Consider the following 19,877-nt stretch of genomic DNA (forward strand, 5'->3'; position numbering starts at 1 on the left):
TGGCTGTGACATATCCCAAAGGAATGAAGTTGAGAAATAATCATCTTTCGAAAGCTCTCAACCTCTCATTCCCACAGTGGTTCTCATGGTTAGGGATAGAAGATCCTTTCTTCCACTTGAGGAATCCCTTTAGCTTATGATGTATTCTTTCAGTAGTAACCAAGGTACCCTGAGTGGAAGGGTGATGGCAAGGATCCTCATTAGGTATGTTTCCAGGTAATTGTCTATAAGGAATTTAGTGCTTTTGTTAGGATTGAAGAAGCTGTAAGACCAGCATCAGAATCCATGTGTGGTTATCATCTGTGTCCATTGACATTTGCTGTAAGAATTAGTGTTGCTCATTTAGCATCTCCTTTTGATGAGCACCTGTAAAACAACTTTTTTGAGGACACTCTTGGATAGCAAAAAGAACTGTATGATCTTAATCTCTTTTAGCCTCAGTTTATTTATCCTAAAATGAAGATATGGTACTTGCCCTGTTTTCCTAACAAGGGATTGTAAGGATGGAAGGAGATGACACATATGAACTAATTTCACAGTGACCTACTAGTCACCCTATATAGTGGGCGCATTCTAGGCCTCATCTTACCTGTTCTATGTTCACTCCTCATTCTGTGCTACTCAGGGTTCTTTGCATAATCTTGGTTAACCTAAGCATAAAATTATTGGAAAAGTATTGGATAGTGCACAGCCTTAAAAGGAATGCTGAATAACACAGTTCAGAAAATGAGCAGAAACTGAGTGAGGCAAGACACAGTGAAGACCATGTAGTGGGACCAGTCGGCTGAGGACTCTATCTCTAGCACTGCTCACTGGACCTTCTCTGCCACTGTTGCTGGCCTGGTCTCCCATGAACATCTGTTACTGTTGGCACTGCCACCAGTAGGCACTTGCCACAGTGCCATGAATAATTTCTGATTATATTTTCCACCTTTGTGTTATTCTTTCAATATTCAAAGATCTACATAGGAGGATCTGATTGGCTTGGGTTATATACTTGTGAACTAGATGCCAGGGAACAGAGAGGGAATTTCTGTTACTCTCAGTTCCTGTAATGGGAAAAGGTGACTACCTTCCCCCATCTTAGAATTTCCTCCAAATAAGAAAGGTATTCAAATGTGATGTGTGTATCTGTATCTATATCCCTGACCTGTTTCCTGAGTTCTTGATTCAGTTAATCCACTAATTCTTCCCACCTGGATATCTAGATGACTAGCATGCATTTAAAACTGATATTGCCATTCCTGGTGACTACCCCCTAACCTGCATTTCCTCATTTATAGTGCCAGATGCCCTAGCCAGAAAATTAGGAGTCGGTCTCAATTCCTCCTTTCTTGTTATACTCGTTGTATCTATTTGGCTTGTGAGTTCTCTAGCTTTTACCCCTACCTTGAATCTCTTATATTTTGTCTCTCCGCCCTATATCATATTGTCAGCATTTTTCTCTGTGGTTTCAGTGATCTTGTTATTGGGCTCCCTGGCTATAGTTCAACTCTCCTCTATTCAGCTGCCAAGATACGTTTGCTAACTACCAATTCTAATAATTTTCTTTCTCCTGCTCAGAATTCTTCCATTTCTTGTGGGGCAAAACTTAAACTATTTTATTTGGTCTCTGACTATGTGGTTATGTCACTTCCAAACTCACAGTCCCCAGCAGTACTGACCAGCTTTTGGTTCCTAGAACACTTTGTGCTTTTTTAAAAAAAGCACATATATTCCTTTGCATGTAATCTTTCCTCTGCCTTTGCATTTAATCATTCCTCTTTCTGCTTGCCAGCCTTCTGGCCTCACTTCAAGGGCTATCTCTTCTGAGATGTGTGCTGTCTTTGATTCCCCCAGAAACTTCGCTGCCCCTTCTGCTGTGCTCTCCTTATGTTTACTGCATGCCGCCAAAGAGCGATTGTTTGCTGCATTTTCATTCCTAGCAGGTCTCATCATTGGAAGTATGGCCCCTTTAAAGCAGGGGTGGTATCTAATTTCTGTATTCCCAGTTCCTAACATATAGCAGGTACATAATAATTTTTTTTTAATGATTCAGTGAAAGCACTTTGAGAAGTAAAGCACTGTACACATGATATTTTCATCACTGGCATTTTCTTGTAAGCATTTAGGACCTTTTTAACTCCAAAATTCTGTTATTTATTAATCTGTTTCTGGGGGAACATTTTGGGTTTTATGTCAATCAATTATTTACCTTCAGGTGGCCAGAGGTCCAAGAACCCTACCAGCCCCTCACATGAGCTTGCCTTCTTTGTGATCAGCCTTATGTATTCCTTCACCAATAAGTTGATTAAATGTACTTTCCTTTAGTTTTCCCAACCTCTCACCTAATGTACATTTTAATCCTGAATCATGATTTGCTTCATGTGTGACACCATTCCTTACCCCCAGCCACTAAGTCAATCACTTTAGTTGTCCTACTTATCGTAAATTATACAGTGGCTGGGACCTTACACTGTATTGGTACTCTAGAGATTATCTAGAGAATCTAGAGACATATCTGTCAATTTGACTGGATTGCTGGTTCTGCAGTTCTTTTTCTCTCATCCCACAGCTCTCATATGGGTTCTGTACTCCCACTGGGGGCCTTGGCAGAGCAAACAGTATTAACCTCACTTTTTTTTTTTTTTTTTTTTTTTTAAAGTACTTGGCTGCTGTTTCTTGATTTACTGCACTGGGAAGAATACGTTTTGATTTTTTTTTTTTTTTTTTGTTCCTCCCTCTGAGGGAGCCTGCGTCATTGAGAAATGTTTAACCTCATGGCCTTGCACTGGGGCTGGAAATTTGCCTAAGGGAACTTGAAGTTGGCAGTATTTTTACTCAAATTCCTCCTTATGAGGAGGGGGATTTCAGCATGACCTGCCCAAACAGGAAGATGCTGGGAAATTTTTAGTAGCAAAGCTGTTGCCATTAGATTACTGAAAGTATTTGAAGAGGTTTCTGGACATAAGCTTAGGTATTTTGAATTTCTACTAGGAGAAAGCAGTAGCTTCTATCAGGTATAAACAAAAATTCAGGCCGAGAAGCTTAGCTTTTCGGTTGTGTGGTATATTGTTATAAGAAAACTTTGACCAGCTGGATAAGAAAGAGAAGCTTACCAGAAAGTTTAGAAAGTCTCGCTTAGGGAAAATAGACTCAGGCTGAGGCAAATCTCTTTCCGCTATGGGGAGAATTTGGCTTTTTATCAATCCTGGATTATCCAAAGAGTAGGTCATAACAGGGATATTTTTGGCAAATCTTTCTTTCAAATACTTAATGATATTGGTATTATATTCTATTTACAAAAGTACTTAGTTGACACAAACAAGATATTGGCCCAGTAAGAGTTAGAATGGATGATCTTTTGTGCCCAGTGATTTCCCTAATACAGGAAGGTGTGAAGGAGGAAATGTTTAGAATGTGACTACCTCTCCCTATTTTAATCTTTGTATCACAAATGAGGAAAAGTTGTATAGTTGTTTGCCAGTATGAAATGATAAGCTGAGCGGGCACTGGGCGCTGGCAAGGGAAGAATTGTACAGTTAAACAATTTGTGATGGCTTTATGACTTCCTAGAAAATTGGAAATAATTACTCAGTACTAAATACAAATGCAAATAATCTTGCCCACTCTGAAAGATATTGTCTACCTTCTTTTCTTTCTGTGCAATGTATTTTCTGCTGTTAGCATGGACATTTGAGGGTTGAGCTGTTGATACCAGCACATTGTTAAAAGCTACTGTGAACACAAGGAGAAGCATATGATAATCTTAGAAACCAAGTTCTTTTTTTTTTTGGGTAGAGACAGAGTCTCGCCATGTTGCCCAGGCTGGTCTCGAACTCCTGAGCTCAAGTGATCCTCCTGTTTTGGCCTTCAAAAGTGTTGGGATTACAGGCATGAGCCTCCATGCCCAGCCAGAAGCCAGACTCTTACTTTGCAAAAAAAGTGCCCTCAAACCACAGCTACTATGGAAAGAACATATTACTAACATTCTTCCACCTTAAAGAAACTTCTAAATGGGAGACAACCTGAATTGTGAGGCCAGAGATTTTAGTATGAACGGAATACATTGTATCTATAGAAAGTGGTAATGAGTGTAAATAAATTCTTTTTTTTTTTTGAGATGGCGTCTGTCTCTGTTGCCCAAGCTTGAGTGCATTGGCATGATCTCAGCTCACTGCAAGCTCTGCTTCCTGAGTTCAAACAATTCTCCTGCCTCAGCCTCCTGAGTAGCTGAAATTATAGGCGTTCACCACTACGCCCAACTACTTTTTTTGTACTTTTAGTAGAGATGGGGTTTCACCATGTTGGTCAGGCTGGTCTTGAACTCCTGACCTCAAATGATCTGCCCACCTCAGCCTCCCGAAGTGCTGGGATTACAGGCGTGAGCCACTGTGCCCAGCATGTAAATAAATCTTATTGGGAATAGACAAACCCATTTTTTTTTTTTTTTACATTCTATCAGAATCTGTGATTTATTTGAATTTTTGTTATTAATCAAATTGGGGACGAATCTAATTGTCTTCAGTTGCTGCTAGGAGAAACTTATTTTTCCCTAGAAGTCACTATGCTAATCTTAGTAACAGCACCTGTGCCCAGGTACTGTTCTATGTGCTTTATATATAAATCAACTTTTTTTTTTTTTTTTTTTTTTGAGATGGAGTCTTCTCTCTCTTGCTCTATTGCCCAGGCTGGAGTGCAGTGGCTCAATCTTAGCTCACTGCAACCTCTGCCTCCCGGGTTCAAGTGATTCTTATTCCTCAGCCTCCTGGGTAGCTGGGACTACAGGTGTGTGTCACTGTGCTTGTCTAATTTTTGTATTTTTAGTAGAAATGGGGTTTTGCCATGTTGGCCAGGCTGGTCTCGAACTCCTGACCTCGTGATTCACCCACCTTGGCCTCCCAAGTGTTAGGATTACAGGCGTGAGCCACTGCACCTGGCCTAAATCAACTCCTTCAATCCTTGAAATAACCCAGTGGTTCTTAATCTAGGACAATTTTTTTTTTTTTCTTTCAGAGAGGGCCTTGCTCTGTCACACAGGTGGGAGTGCAATGGCACCGTCATAGCTCACTGCAGCCTTGACAGGCTCAAGTGATCCTCCCACCTCAGCCTCCCTAGTAGCTAGGACTGCATGTACCCTTCTTATTTTTTGTATTTTGTTTGCCATGTTGCCCAGGCTGGTCTCGAACTCCTGGGCTCAAGTGAGCCATGGTGCCCAGCTGGGAAGTTTTTTTTTTTTTCTTTTTTGAGATAGGGTCTCACTGTGTCACCCAGGCTGGAGTGCAGTGGTGCAATCACTGCTCACTGCAGCCTCGAACTCTCGGGCTCAAGTAATTGTCCTACCTCAGCCTCTGGAGTAGCTGGGACTACAGATGCATGCCGCCACGCCTGCCTAATTTTTTTGTATTTTTTATAGAGATGGGGTTTTGCCTTATTGCCAGGTTGGTCTCGAATTCTTGCGCTGAAGTGATCCACTTGCATGGTCTCCCAAAGTGCTAGTTTTACAGGTTTGAACCACCATGCCTGGCTGAAGGAGAAGTTTCTAAGATGGTAGTATGCTTCTCTTGGAGCACGGTAGCTTTTTAACAAGGCGCCAATAGAGACTGTAATGTATCCTACTCAGAACTCACCAACCATAATAAGCAGAATCAGCATTTATTATATGTGGTCATTGAAGAATTAAAATAATGGTGTATTCAGCAATATTTCATTGTATATTTTATAGAGTACTTTTTGTGTGGCATATATGCTTGCTGGTAGCTAGTACATTTGGTTACCTGTTTGCTAATAGTGTTCATGCTATTGTATTGTTAAACTCTCCTTAAACAGTGAAAATGGTGATAAATGGAGGGTCATTAGTTTTAGAGACATGGTATATAGAAAAACAGTAGTTGACAAATGCAGCAGTCAGAATGAGCTAGTTGAATAAAGTCATGACTCATCACCCCCCGTTTAGAGAATTGTTATTTTTTTTATATTTGCTTAAGATTCTTAACAAGTAGGTGGGAATAAGTCCCTGAACATCCAGCCTTGTTCGGTGCTGAAGAAGCCACATCTCCTTCAAATGCCAGTGAGACGTAAATTTTAAGATATTGGGGATAAATACCGCAGTTTCTTAATAGTAAAGAGCTTGGTGTTCAGTTCCCATTAATGTGTAAATACTGCATAAAACTGAGTTATATTGGGAAGTATAAGTGTGCATCTGTGCACAATCTTATTTTCTAGACTCCTTGGCAAATTACTATAGAGATCATTTTTGTGGGGAAGTTTACTACAGTGGGAAGTACATCACATTCAAGAATGGATTATATTTAATATACTATATTTTATCAAGGAATTGGTCATAATGCACTGTATTTTTAAAATATTTATTTATTTTTTTATTATTATTTTTTGAGACGGAGTCTCGCTCTGTCACCCAGGCTGGAGTGCAGTGGCGCGATCTCGGCTCATTGCAAGCTCCGCCTCCCTGGTTCATGCCATTCTCCTGCCTCAGCCTTTCGAGTAGCTGGGACTACAGGCACCTGCTACCACGCCTGGCTAATTTTTTTTTTTTTTTTTAAATACAGTCGGTGTTTCACCATGTTAGCCAGGATGGTCTCGATCTCCTGACCTGATGATCTGCCTGCCTCAGCCTTCGAAGGTGCTGGGATTACAGGCGTGAGCCACTGCGCCCCGCCAATGCTCTTTAATAATAGAATCTATGTTATATCTACTTTTTCTTTATAATTGTCTTAGTTCATTTTGTGCTGCTGCAACAGAAACCTGAGACTGGGTAATTTGTTAAGAACAGAAATTTATTTCTCATAGTTCTGGAGGCTGAGAAGTCTTAAGATCAAGGAACCAGCAGGTTTGGTTGTCTTGTGACGGCTGCATCCTCTGCAGGGGAAGAAGAACGCTGTGTCCTCATACGGCATAAGGTAGAGAAGGGCAAGCCACCTGAAAGCTGTGTGAAGCCTCTTTAATAAGGGCTTTAATCCCATTCCTGAGGGAGGTTCCCTCATGGCCTAATCATCTTTTAAAGACCTCACTTCCTAATACTATCACATTGACAACACCCGCACAACACCTGAATTTTGGAGGGGACACATTCAAACCATGTCATTACTTGTTGAACAGTAAGATTAGCTACCATGTTTTGACTACTTCTCTTGTATTGGGCACTTTAAGTAGTTACCTCATTTCACTCCAATAGCAGTTCTTTAAGATAAGTCAAATTTTACTTTGCGAGAAACTGGAACCTAGCTGATACATGCCGAAGTTAGAGTTTAAACCGTTGACCTCAAAACACCTGCCTACTAAACTCATGTAGTCTCTTGATTAGATATAGTATGAGAGAGGATGGATAAGACTCATAGATAATTTTTTTAACTGCATTTTGACATAAATGTTGATCCCTACAGTCTAGAAGTTGTATTACCAGGGGCTAATTTTGAGTTTGAGGTCTTTCCATTTCTCTTTGCCTGAAAGTTGGCAATGATGATAAATTTCTAAGAATTGAGTAATTTGTGAGCATCTGTTGAAAGACAGTGGACTAGATGCTGTGGATATCTGATAATGTGTATTGAGTATCCATTGGATAGAGCTCTGTTTTGTGACCAAAAAAAAAAAAAAAAGAAACAACATGGCTAATCCTTTTCCTCAAAGAGCTTAGCATTCAGTTGGGGATAGATATAGTCATTATGCTACAAAATAAGAGGAAACTTTATGCTGAAGGTATAGTAGGTATGAGGGATCAGCTTTTTGAAGTTAATCAGAAAAGGTTTCTAAGTTTTAAGCCATGTTTGTAAGATGATGGATGTGAAGAGGTGGCAGAACTGAGTTTCCTCAAAGATACTGTATCCAGAGAGTTCATTCCAATTTGGAATGTTTCATAATTTAAAAAAGAGTGGCCTTTGTCATACATCTTGAGGTTCATTCTAAGTTGAGGATTCTGTTTGATCAAACCCTTTTCAAGGCTCTCATTTACATAAGTAACTGAAACTTCTTTCTTTGTCATTTAGACTGCTTACATTTGTGTGTGTGAAGTTTAAGATCTGATTTCAGAAAATAATTTTCAGTTCCTTGTTTTCATAAAGATATTAGAATTAGAAGTAATGTTAAATTGTTTCTCACCACTCACCTGGTTTTATTAATGAAAAACGGTACTAACAGAAAGGCTGATGTGATGTACTGACATGTTTGAAACCAGCCAAGGCCTAATTTCTGATTAGATATAGCATTTATCTTGAGATTATCTGAGAATTTAAGTCTTTTTATTTTTTTAGAGATCGGGTCTTCCTCAGGCTGGATTACAGTGATGTGATTATAGCTTAGTACAGCCTTGAACTGCTGGGTTCCAGTGATCTTTCTGCCTTAAATTTCTGAGTACCTGGGATTACAGGTGTGAGCTACTATGCCCAGCTACAAGAACTTGAGTCTTAAGAAATTTGAGAAGTCTAGGTTAATTTTTTTTCAGCCACAAGACAATTAGGTCGTCAGTTTTGAATTTTTATATCTAATTTTCAGTTATAAAATATTTTTTTTCTTAAAATAAACTAATGCAGAGAAGGCTCATCATCCTCAGTTCAGTTTTGAACTTTCTTAACTTTAACGTTTACATTTAAAACTGTGAAATTAATAATTTTTATATAAATTTAACTGAATCTTTTGAATTAGTCTATGAAGTTTCAGGCAGTTTATTAGTTTTTAAGTATCCTGGGAATTTTTTTTTTTTTTTTAAATCTTGAGACAGTCTTGCTATATTGCCCAGGCTGAAGTGCAGTGACACGATCTCAGCTCACTGCAACCTCCGCCTCCTGGGTTCAAGGGATTCTCCTGCCTCAACCTGCCTAGTAGCTGGGATTACAGGTGTGCGCCACCATACCTAGCTGATTTTTGTATTTTTAGTAGAGATAGGGTTTTGCCTTGTTGGCCAGACTGGTTTCCAACTCCTGACCTCAAGTGATCCGCCTGCTTCGGCCTCCCAAACTGTTGGGATTACAGGCGTGAGCCACTGTGCCCAGCCAGTATCCTGGGAAATACTGATCCCTTCTTTGCAGTACAGCCTTGATAAAGACTATTTGTTGTTGGTCAGTAATATCAGAATCTGAAGCTAAGTATTTGTGATAAAGGACACTCCACTCTAAAAAAAAAAAAAAAAAAGTTATGGGCTGGGCGCAGTGGCTCACACTTATAATCCCACTACTTTGAGAAGCCGAGGCTGGCAGATCACTTGAGGCCAGGAGTTCGAGACCATCCCAGCCAACTTAACAAAACATTCGTCTCTACTAAAAATACAAAAATTAGCTGTGCACGGCAGCACATGTCTGTAATCGTGCCTGGCCCCCAGACTGCGTTTCTGATATTGTTGACAGTTCATAATGTGGAGAAATTAATTGTCTGGTGACATCCAAACCACTAAAAAAGAGTAAATGGTGATACATTATGGGGTGATCACACAGTTGTGGTGAAGCACAAATGAACAGATTTCTAGCCTTGTTAGCTCAGTTCTCCTGCACCTAAAGTGAAGAATGTGCCTTTATGGTTTCTTTAGACTCTTCTTGATGATACCCAGTATAGCCTGGAGGCCTTTAAGCAGAATAGAGCAGTGCAGGGAGGCACAGGTTGTTCAAAAGCTTCACTAGCTGCTGGTTTCCCTGTGCATAGATGAGGGGGTGTGGGTGTGTTGGGGAAGGGGAATGGGAAAAGTGGAGAAAGGGTAGCAAGTAGGTGTCCTCTGTGACACTAGGAAGCAAAAAAGATCCTAGTGTTTCCCGGAAGCGTGACAGTTAATCTACAGAGGACTATTTTCATAAAGGAGATTGTAAACCACCAGTAAAAGAAAGCAATGTGAAAGTACATTATTCTTTCTCTTTGTAGGCGTAGACTTTTACTTTAATGAAGCATAAAAAAATCATAGACGGGGCTGGGCGCGGTGGCTCACACCTGTAATCCCAGCACTTTGGGAGGCCAAGGTGGGCAGATCACAAGGTCAGGAGTTTGAGAGCAGCCTGGCCAACATGGTGAAACCCCGTCTCTACTGAAAATACAAAAAATTAGCTGGGTGTAGTGGCAAGCACCTGTAATCCCAGCTACTAGGGAGGCTGAGGCAGGAGAATTGCTTGAACCCTGGAGGTGGAGGTTGCAGTGAACCGAGATTGCACCATTTCACTTCAGCCTGGGCAACACAGTGAGACTCGGTCTCAAAAAAAAAAACAAAAACAAAAACATGGACTACTTGAAAATTGTGTCCAGGTTTTCTCTGCTTCTTAAATTCTTGTGTTTGGCCTGAAGTGTCACACCTGGTTTTAATACAAAGGGAAATTTATGGGGAAAGTTTAAGTAAAAGCAGTTTGACCCTTAAGGTATCCGGTCACAGAAAAGACATTTTCTTTTTGTGTTTCATGTATGCCTTCAAAATCTTTAAATGACCAGTGTTGCTTTCAGAGTCATTTGTAACAAACATTTTAAGAGATAGTTAAAACATTTTTGAGGATGTAATTATAGGGAGGAAGCAGTTTTAAAATTTGGTTAAAAAAATTTTTTTTTCACAGATAAAACAAGGAGGTATTAAAATTTTAAGAAAGATTTCTTTTGGCTTGAGAAATATGTTAATTTCTGTGCTTCTTTTCTCTTAGAAGGCATAATTACTCAAAGGTACAGCCAGTTAGGAAACTCTCCTTTTATCTTGGTTTTTCTGTTTCAGAAAGTTCTGCTTGTAGTCTGTGGTCAGTCCATAGTGTGCTCTGGCACCTCTGCTCTTCAGTTTTGTGTTCAGACTGCTTATCAGTGCTCTGTGTTGTCTGTGTTCTTTAAATGACTCAGTATTAGTCAGAGAATCAGAACAAGGAATCCTGGGAGAGATTGTGACTGGTTCCCTATTTTGGGTGATAGATTTTATTTAATTTACTAGGTCATGTAATGTAGGCAAGATGTTAACAGTTTGAGAAATCCTAAAGGAATGTAAGTTCCAAGCATGATATCTTTATGAGAAAAACGGTTGTGAATTCACTAAGATGTGAATTTAGAAATGTTAAACAGATCATTTTTATACCTTTCTTTCCCTTTTTTTCTACCCTGTGAATATCTTTGTCTATGTTGTGGGACATCATGGTCTGTTCTAAAAGTGGAAAATTAAAACTTAAAAGAGACAATTGGCTGAACATACTGTATACCCAACACACTGATTATTGATTGATAGATTAAATTCACCCTAAAACCATATGAATTTGGTGATATTATCTTTATTTTCAGGTAAGGAAATGAAAGCTCAGAGAGGGTTAAGTAACTTACTCAAAATCAGAGTTGGCAACAGGTGGTAAGAGCCAAAATTTGAACAAAGGTCTGTCTGATTTCAAGTGCAAATTCCCAGCCACTGTATCATCCTGCCTGTGGCCTGCTCCTGAGAGGTAGAGACTTTCACAGGTCTTGGCCAGACAAAAAGACATCTGGTTGGTTGTCTTGGGTGCTTTGATGGTTCATTTGTTTACTGTCTGTGTCTCTCTTCTCCCTCAGCACCTACCATATGCATGACACATACTCAATAAATATTTATTGAATGAGGCTAGGGACAGTGGCTCCTGCTTGTAATCCTACCACTTTGGGAGGCTGAGGTGGGTGGATCTCTTGAGCCCAGGAGTTCAAGACCAACCTGCGCAACATGGTGAAACCTCATCTCTACAAAAAATGCAAAAATCAGCTGGGCATGGTAGATTGTACCTTAGTCCCAGCTACTTGGGAGGCTGAGGTGAGAGGATCGTCCGAGCCCAGGAGATCAGGGCTGCAGTGAGCCATGATCATGCCACTGCACTCCATCCTGAGCTACAGAGTGAGACCCTGCCTCAGAAAATATATATATTTATATATTTTAATATCTATAAATATATAATGTATTTTAATATATAAATATATAATATGCATTTTAATATATAAATATATATAAATATATATTTTAATATATATCATATATTTTAATATATAAATACATATAATATTTTTATATATAAGTGTATATGTTAATTGTACACCCCTCATATATACATATGAGGAAAATGGAAGTGTGCTGACATTTTGTTTGCTAAATTTTTGTAAGTATATGCTATATTTGTAAATATAGTAAAGTGCATTCTGTTTTTTGAGACAGGGTCTTACTCTGTCACCCAAGTGCCGGAGTGCAGTGCTGCGATCTTGGCTTACTGCACCCTCCACCTCTCAGGCTCAAGCAGTCCTCTGACCTCAGCCTACCGAGTAGCTGGGACTACAGGCATGCGCCACTACACCCATCTAATGTTTTTAAAATATTTTTTTGTAGAGGCTGAGTTTTGCCATGTTGCCCAGGCTGGTCTCCCAACTCCTGAGCTCAACCAGTCCACCAGCCTTGGCCTCCCAAAGTGCTGGGATTACAGGTGTGAACTACTGTGCCCGGCAAAAGTGCATCTTAATATGTGTCAGGTTTGTTTATGGCATATGTAGCCTTTTAGATAAGAAGAAAAGATTTACTACCCCATGTGATTTCTCTTTTTTTTTTTTTCTTTGAGGTGTCTCTCTCTGTCGCCCAGGCTGGAGTGCAGTGATGCGATCTCAGCTCACTGCAACCTCTGCCTCCCGGGTTCAAGTGATTCTCCTGCCTCAGCCTCCTGAGTAGCTGGGATTACAGGTGTGCACTACCACGTCTGGCTAATTTTTGTATTTTTAATAGAGATAGGGTTTTACCATGTTGGTCAGACTGGTCTCGAACTCCTGACCTCGTGATCTGCCTGTTTCGGCCTCCTAAAGTGCTGGGATTATAGGCGTGAGCCAGCCTGACCTATGTGATTTCTGAAGATTACTTTCCTCTTCCTCTCCAGCCTCTCTGCTGCTGCCTTTGTCCCTCCTTGTTTCCACACTGCTGTCAAAATGACCTTTCTCTGTTTCTCTTTCTCTCTGTTCTCCATCTCTCAAGTAATTGTTATTTTCATAACTTTTGCCTTTGTGCATTCCTCTGCCTTTGATTGGAATGCCCTTCCCATCTTTTTGGTTTGACTTAAACAAAAATGATTTTAGATTTCAGTGCAGGTGCCGTTTCTCCTCCTGGAAGCCTTCTCTAACTCTCCAGCCCCAGCAAGGTCCCCTGTTCTGTGTCCTCATCAGAGCACTTATCATGCCGAGGGATTGTATAAATAGGTACAAGCCTGTCTCAGTTTCTTGAACAGCCTGTATTGTCAACTGAATTTGGGCAGGTGTTTCATCTTTTTGTGTCCACAATGCCTGGTACTTGATAGGCAGACAGTAAGTATTGACAGAAAAATGAAACAAAACAAAGGATGTAGCTTTGCCAAATCCCACCGTAAATCTTAGAGAACCATTCCATTTTAGAGATAGAGGACACCTTATCTACTGCAGCCACTCCTTTATAGAGATTAGCAATATTGCTGGAAACCAGGACTTGTGACTCAGCCTAGTGCCCTTTTTTGAGAAAAAGGTTTTTGGCTTATTATAAAGACAGTAGTTATTTAATGTAGAAAATGTAGAAGTTACAGATAAACAAAAGGGAGAAAGAGAAAATAGATCGTTCTGTTCCAACCACCCAGATGGTGACTGTGCTTCCACTGTCTCCTGTGCGTATATAGAAACATGTATATGTATGTGTTACATAATTGTGTGAGGATAACAGCTCAGATTTACTGAGTGCTTGTAGAATGGGCACTGTTTTAAGTCCTTTACTTAAAATTTATGTATTACGGATCCGAGGTGAAACTGTTACTTTTATTTGACAGATGAGGAAATGGAGGCATAGAGATGTTAAGTATCTCAAGGTCACAACAGCTGGTAAGTGGTAGAGCCAAAATTTGAACCCAGGCAATCTAGCTCTAGAGCCTTATTATTATTATTATTATTATTTTTTCTGAGACAGAGTCTCACTCACTCTGTGGCCCAGGCTGGAGTACAGTGGTGCAATCTTGGCTCACTGCAACTTCCACCTCCCAGGTTCAAGCAATTCTCCAGCCTCAACCTCCTGAGTAGCTGAGATTACAGGCATGTGTCACCACACCTGGCTAATTTTTGTATTTTTAATGGAGGCGGGGTTTCACCATGTTAGCCAGGCTGGTCTTGAACTCTTGGCTTCACGTGATCCACCCACCTCGGCCTCCCAAAGTGCTGGGATTACAGGCATGAGCCACCGTGCCTGGCCTAGAGCCTGTACTTTTTTTTTTTTTTTTTTTTTGGAGACACGGTCTCACTCTGTCACTCGGGCTGGAGTGCAGTGGTATGATCTCAGTTCACTGCAACCTCCACCTCCCAGGTTCAAGTGATTCTCCTGCCTCAGCCTCTGAGTAACTGGGAGTCCAAGCGAACAGCACCACACCTGGCTAATTTTTTTTTTTTTTTTAATTTTTAGTAGGGATGGTGTACTTTTTTTTTTTTTTTTTTTTTTTTTGAGACAGAGTTTTGCTCTGTCGTCCAGTCTGGAGTGCAGGGGCACGATCTCAGCTCAGCGTAACCTCTGCTTCCTGGGTTCAAGCGATTCTCCTGCTTCAGCCTCCTGAGTAGCTGGGATTACAGGCGGGTGCCACCATGCCCAGCTAACTTTTATATTTTTAGTAGAGACTGGGTGTCACCATGTTGGTCAGGCTGGTCTCGAACTCCCAACCTCAGGTGATCTGCCTACCTCAGCCTCTGAAAGTGCTGGATTACAGGCATGAGCCACCACACCTGGCAAGATGGTGTATTTCTCTAAAGCATTTGTTTAATTTTTATTTTTAGTAGAGACGGTGTCTCACTGTGTTGCTCAGGCTGGTCTTGAACTCCTGGGCTCAAGCAATCCTCTCACCTCAGCCTCCCAAAGTGCTGGGATTACAGGCATGAGCTACTGTGCTTTGCCAAGCCTGTACTCTTAACTATGCATAGTGTCTTGTAATCTGCTTTAAAAAAAAAAAAATTGATATCAGTTTATATGCAGTAATAGTCACTCTTTTTTAGGGGTACAGTTCAGTGAGTTTTGCTAAAAGGTAAACCACTACCTTTTATCAAGATATATAGAATATTTCCATCACCCCCCCAAAATTCCATCATGCCTTTTTGTAGAGTCTCTCCTTCCCTGTTTCCCAGCCCTTGGCAATCACTGATCTGATTTCTGGCCCTTGTTTTGCCTTGAAGCCTTGTGGCTTCTTTTAGCATAATAATGCTTTTGAGGTTCATCACTGTTGTTTCCTGTAACAATAGTTTATTGAGTTTTTTAAACATTGCTGAAGTAGTATTCTGTTATATGGGTATATCATAATTTTTTTTTTCTTTTTTGAGACAGAGTCTGGCTCTGTTACCCAGGCTGGAGTGCAGTGGCATGATCTCAGCTCACTGCAACCTTCGCCCCCTACCTCAGCCTCCTGAGTAGCTGGGATTACAGGTGCACACCACTATGCCTGGCTAATTTTTTAAGGATTTTGTAGAGAAGAGGTCTCACTATATTGCCCTGGTTGGTCTCAAACTCCTGGGCTCAAGTGATCCTCCTGCCTTGGCCTCCCAAGCTTTTTTAAGACTCATTACAGGCATGAGCCACCGCATCTGGCCTGTACATAATTTTTTATTCCATTCACAAGTTGAAGAACATTTTGGCAATTACAGATAAAGCTGCTATGAATATTCACATAGAGTTCTTTTTTTTAACCTAGTTTTTTTTTTTTTTTTTTTTTTTTTGAGACGGAGTCTCGCTCTGTCGCCCAGGCTGGAGTGCAGTGGCGCGATCTCGGCTCACTGCAAGCTCCGCCTCCCGGGTTCACGCCATTCTCCTGCCTCAGCCTCCCGAGTAGCTGGGACTACAGGCGCCCACAACCGCGCCCGGCTAATTTTTTGTATTTTTAGTAGAGACGGGGTTTCACCGTGGTCTCGATCTCCTGACCTTGTGATCCGCCCGCCTCGGCCTCCCAAAGTGCTGGGATTACAGGCGTGAGCCACCGCGCCTGGCACCTAGTAGTTTTAATGACGTTAATTACAATTAATATAGAATAATAACTCCTTTTATTACTAAAGTCACATGAACTAAAAGGCATTTGAGTTTATTTTTATTTTAGAGAGAATAGAAAAGCGCTTACTTTCTCTAAGCCAATAGATAAGAGCTCTTTGATATATTTTGGTAGTGAAATATCACTTATAAACCATATAGGCATAGAGACAGACAGAAATCTAAGATCTTTCATTTGCCAGCTTTCAAATAGTTTCTCTCTCCCACTTTAGACTATTACCTGCTTCATTCCCCTGAAAAGTTGCTAGCTAGGCAACTCTAAATTCACATTTCCAAAGACACTCTTCTTAGGTGAAACAAGGTAGACAATTTATATCAGGCACAGAACTGAGACCTAAACACTGTTAACCGAAGACAGTGTACAGCTCTTTATGGGGATGTATGTTTTCACTTCTCTTAGGTAAATACTCAGGAATAGGATTACTGGGTTTTATGGTAAGTGTAAATTTAACCTTACAAGAAACTCCCAGATTGTTTTTCTGCATAGCGTTATCGTTTTCCATCCTCCTTAGTAATGTCTGGGAGTCCCAATTGTTCCTCATCGTTGATGACAAATCATTTATTGCTGGTATTTATATTCTGACAGTAGCCAAATAATAATTTCCACATGCTCTTGCTGGAAAAGGTGTTGCTTAAATTAAGGGTTTCTCATGTAAATTTTTTCTCTTTCATTTTCCTTTTTCTTTTCTTTCCACTTTATAAATATTTATTGAGCAGTTTACAGTGCATGGGATGGACGAGCATCAGTGATTTTACTCTCAAAGCGCCCCCAGTTGGCCCTGTGAGTAGAGGTCATGGCAGATGATTATGACACTTTTGATTCTTATACTTTACCTAGTTTCCTAGTGGAGCAAATTGATCTACATAGAGGTTTTCATTTTTGTGCCTCTACGCTGCATGCCTCGCTTAGCTTTCAAGTGTGAGGAACCTTGTAGGGAGAAGACTATGGTGGCACATCTGGTTCCAGCTGTGCTGTCAGCCATAACATTTTCCCCCTTCTGTTTAGGTGGAAATGCCGGTAAGTGTCATGGTGGACTTTGTTTTCATAATCGGCTGGGTAGATTTTTCAGTTGTCTGTTAGTGGGGCTGTCCTGATTTCCTTCCTAATGATTTGAATGATGGGACTGTGACATACAAGAAGTAAAATCAAATGGTGAGGTAAGCTGAGGTCAACAAGAAAAGGGTTTGAATCCCAAATTTTGGTGGGTTGCCACTATTGTGCCAACGTATTATCTCTGACCCTAGCCAGCATCTTAAGAGCTTATATTGTCTTTCTAAAGGAAGAGTCAAATAGGTATTGAACTGTATCTTCTTTTAAATATTTTGTCAGCAAAGTGTTTACAAATTGGTGAGAAGTGTCTATCCATTTAGTTTTTCATTCATTGAGTACACTTGCCAGTTAACCATTACGTTTATGGTTCCCACATCAGTGCTGTGATAGGACTTTTTTCAAAGTAAATTCTTCCTGAGTTTTTCCTTTGGTACCTCCCTGCTCTGCTTTTTGGTTATCTCTTAACTTTAAACATTTTAAAAATGAATGTGTCAAGTAAAATAGTGTTGTGTTATAGCTTCTTGCTCCACTTTGGGTGCAGACTTTGCACAAGAAGGGAGGGAGGGCAAGAGAGAAAAGAGAGAACCTAGTCATGTGATACTGCTTGTCTGGCAGAAGCCTTTTGGTTCTGATCAGAGAAACCAACTGTTTACTATTTTGGGTGAATGAGGTTGGTTGGTTGCTATGAGCATTTTCTCTAAGGGAACCCTCTCCTTTTCCAGCTCTACACATTGAAATCATCTCAGTCCTGCTTTTTGGCATTTGGGTAGAAGAGGGAGGTGTCTGTGTCTAGGCCCAGTGCTGACAGGAAGAAATGTTTTGCCAGTAGAGTTACTGATTCTGACCTTCTGCTGTCACTGCTTCTAATGCCCCGCTCCCTAAGTAAACTTGGGATGTAACTGTTCTTGCAACCCTTTGCACTACAGAATGAAGTGCCCACTTTAAGTTAAAGAGCAAGGCTAATCAGATCTTCGGCAAATAATAAATGGCCTCTTTAAGGAGGGAGGGAAGGAAGACTGGTTTACTGCAGCATTGGCCTTTGGAGACTCGCATCTCCTCCAGCATGCTGGAGGAGAAGATCAAGATTCATCAGCCCACCTGCAGGATTCTGCCACTCTCGTGGATTGTCTTGAAGCCAAGAAAGGACAGCTATTACTCAGCAGTGTGCCTGACCCATTATCACAGTTTGCGGGAAGGTTCGAATATTTATCTGTTTGGGATTTGCATGCTTTTATTTCCTCTCAAACTTAACTGCTGTCTTTTATCCCAGTCCTATTTCTCTGTAGCCATCCAAGCTTTGACTTTGAGTGGTTTATTCTCCCAGGATTTATATCAAAGTTTGTTGAGCACCCAACAAATAGGTAACTGAACATAGTACTGTAGGGTGCATTTCATGACCTGATGGAACAGTGGTTAGGATGTTCCACTTTCTTATTCCTTTTTTCCCCACCATGCAGAGCTCATATAGCCACGCCTAGATTGTGGAGTAAGGGAAGAAAAAACTTTAATAAGGTGGAATTATTTTTTATGTGGGTCAGATTCAATGTTTTATCCATAAAATGTACTCTGGCTTAAGGTACTACACAAATGGGAGCTATTGATGATCATCTCAGTTTCTTCTGTCTGTTGAATACTTGAAAGTAGATAGATAACCCTTTAAGGTTTATAACACTGATACATCATTTAAAATAAAATAACACTTGAAAGGCTTTTTACTTGTATTGCATCTTAGTTTTGCTTAGGGCGAACAATTTGGACTGGTCTTATCAATATTAAAAGAGTTTGCCTTTGAACAGCCTTCTTTCATAGTCTTTTTTTTTTTCTTTTTTTTTTTTAAAGACAGGGTGTCATTCCTGTTGCCCACGCTGGAGTGCAGTGGCTCAATCTTGGCTCACTGCAACCTCCACCTCCTGGGCTCAAGTGATTCTCCAGCCTCAGCCTCCTGAGTAGCTGGGACTGCAGGCATGCACCACTGCACCCGGCTAATTTTTATGTTTTTTGTAGAGATGGGGATTCGCCATGTTGGCCATGCTGGTCTTGAACTCCTGGCCTTAAGCGCTCCTCCTGCCTCGTCCTCCCAAAATGCTGGGATTACAGGCGTGAGCCACCATGCCTGGCCTCTTTCATAGTCTTATACTGCTGGAAAAAAATATCCTTTGGGAGTAGAATGGACACATTTGAGTTCTTCAGGAAAGTTCACTTTTAAATTTGAGGAAAATTCTTTCAGGAGAGTTCTAGGTTATGAAAAAAACGACAATAGGAGCTTTATCCAAATCTTGTCAAATATGAATAAAAGAGAATTGTCAATATTTTCTTCTCCTATCTTGGAAATCCTAATTATCTAGTATCAGAATTTGTATATAATGTATAATAATTATGTAAATACTACTTTTCTGAGAACTTAGACGTTTCTTTTGAGTTTTCCAGATTTCTTTGGGATTTTAATAATTTTAACATGATGATTTGAGCCTGTGGAGTCAGCAATGAATGGGCACATCAAAGATGAGATGAAATGATTATCAGTGCCCAGTTTGCAGAGAGAATAGTTTTTTTTTGTTTTTTTTTGAAATGGAGTCTCTCTCTGTCGCCCAGGCTGGAGTGCAGTGGTGCGATCTCGGCTCACTGCAAACTCCGCCTCCTGGGTTAACACCATTCTCCCTCAGCCTCCCGAGTATCTGGGACTACAGGCACCTGCCACCACGCCCAGCTAGTTTTTTGCATTTTTACCAGAGATGGGGTTTCACCGTGTTAGCCAGGATGGTCTTGATCTCCTGACCTCATGATCCACTCACCTCGGCCTCCCAAAGTGCTGGGATTATAGGCGTGAGCCACTGCGCCCGGCTGAGAATAGTTTTAAGAATTGGTTGA

General features: G+C 40.6%; 2 protein-coding genes across 8 annotated transcripts in view; one reads left to right on the top strand and one right to left on the bottom strand.

The window, feature by feature from the left end:
- The window catches only part of LOC126963577 (E3 ubiquitin-protein ligase RBX1), a 598,764-nt gene that overhangs the window by 463,814 nt on the left and 115,073 nt on the right, over positions 1-19,877 (bottom strand). The window contains exon 1 of one of the 4 annotated variants that reach the window (XM_050805840.1): positions 16,189-16,192. The exons of the other annotated variants lie outside the window; for them this stretch is intronic. The gene's annotated coding sequence lies outside the window, so the exon portion shown is untranslated. Of the gene's footprint in view, positions 1-16,188; positions 16,193-19,877 lie in introns of those variants that run through there. 4 annotated transcript variants of the gene reach the window in all.
- Positions 1-19,877, top strand: part of MRTFA (myocardin related transcription factor A) — a 217,625-nt gene that overhangs the window by 119,667 nt on the left and 78,081 nt on the right. Inside the window, exon 1 of one of the 4 annotated variants that reach the window (XM_050805824.1) lies at positions 15,927-18,205. The exons of the other annotated variants lie outside the window; for them this stretch is intronic. Within the exon in view, the coding sequence (XP_050661781.1) occupies positions 17,995-18,205 (211 nt within the window). The 5' untranslated portion in view covers positions 15,927-17,994. Of the gene's footprint in view, positions 1-15,926; positions 18,206-19,877 lie in introns of those variants that run through there. 4 annotated transcript variants of the gene reach the window in all.

This window comes from Macaca thibetana, chromosome 10 (genome assembly GCF_024542745.1).
Source record: "Macaca thibetana thibetana isolate TM-01 chromosome 10, ASM2454274v1, whole genome shotgun sequence".
Classification (NCBI taxonomy): domain Eukaryota; kingdom Metazoa; phylum Chordata; class Mammalia; order Primates; family Cercopithecidae; genus Macaca; species Macaca thibetana.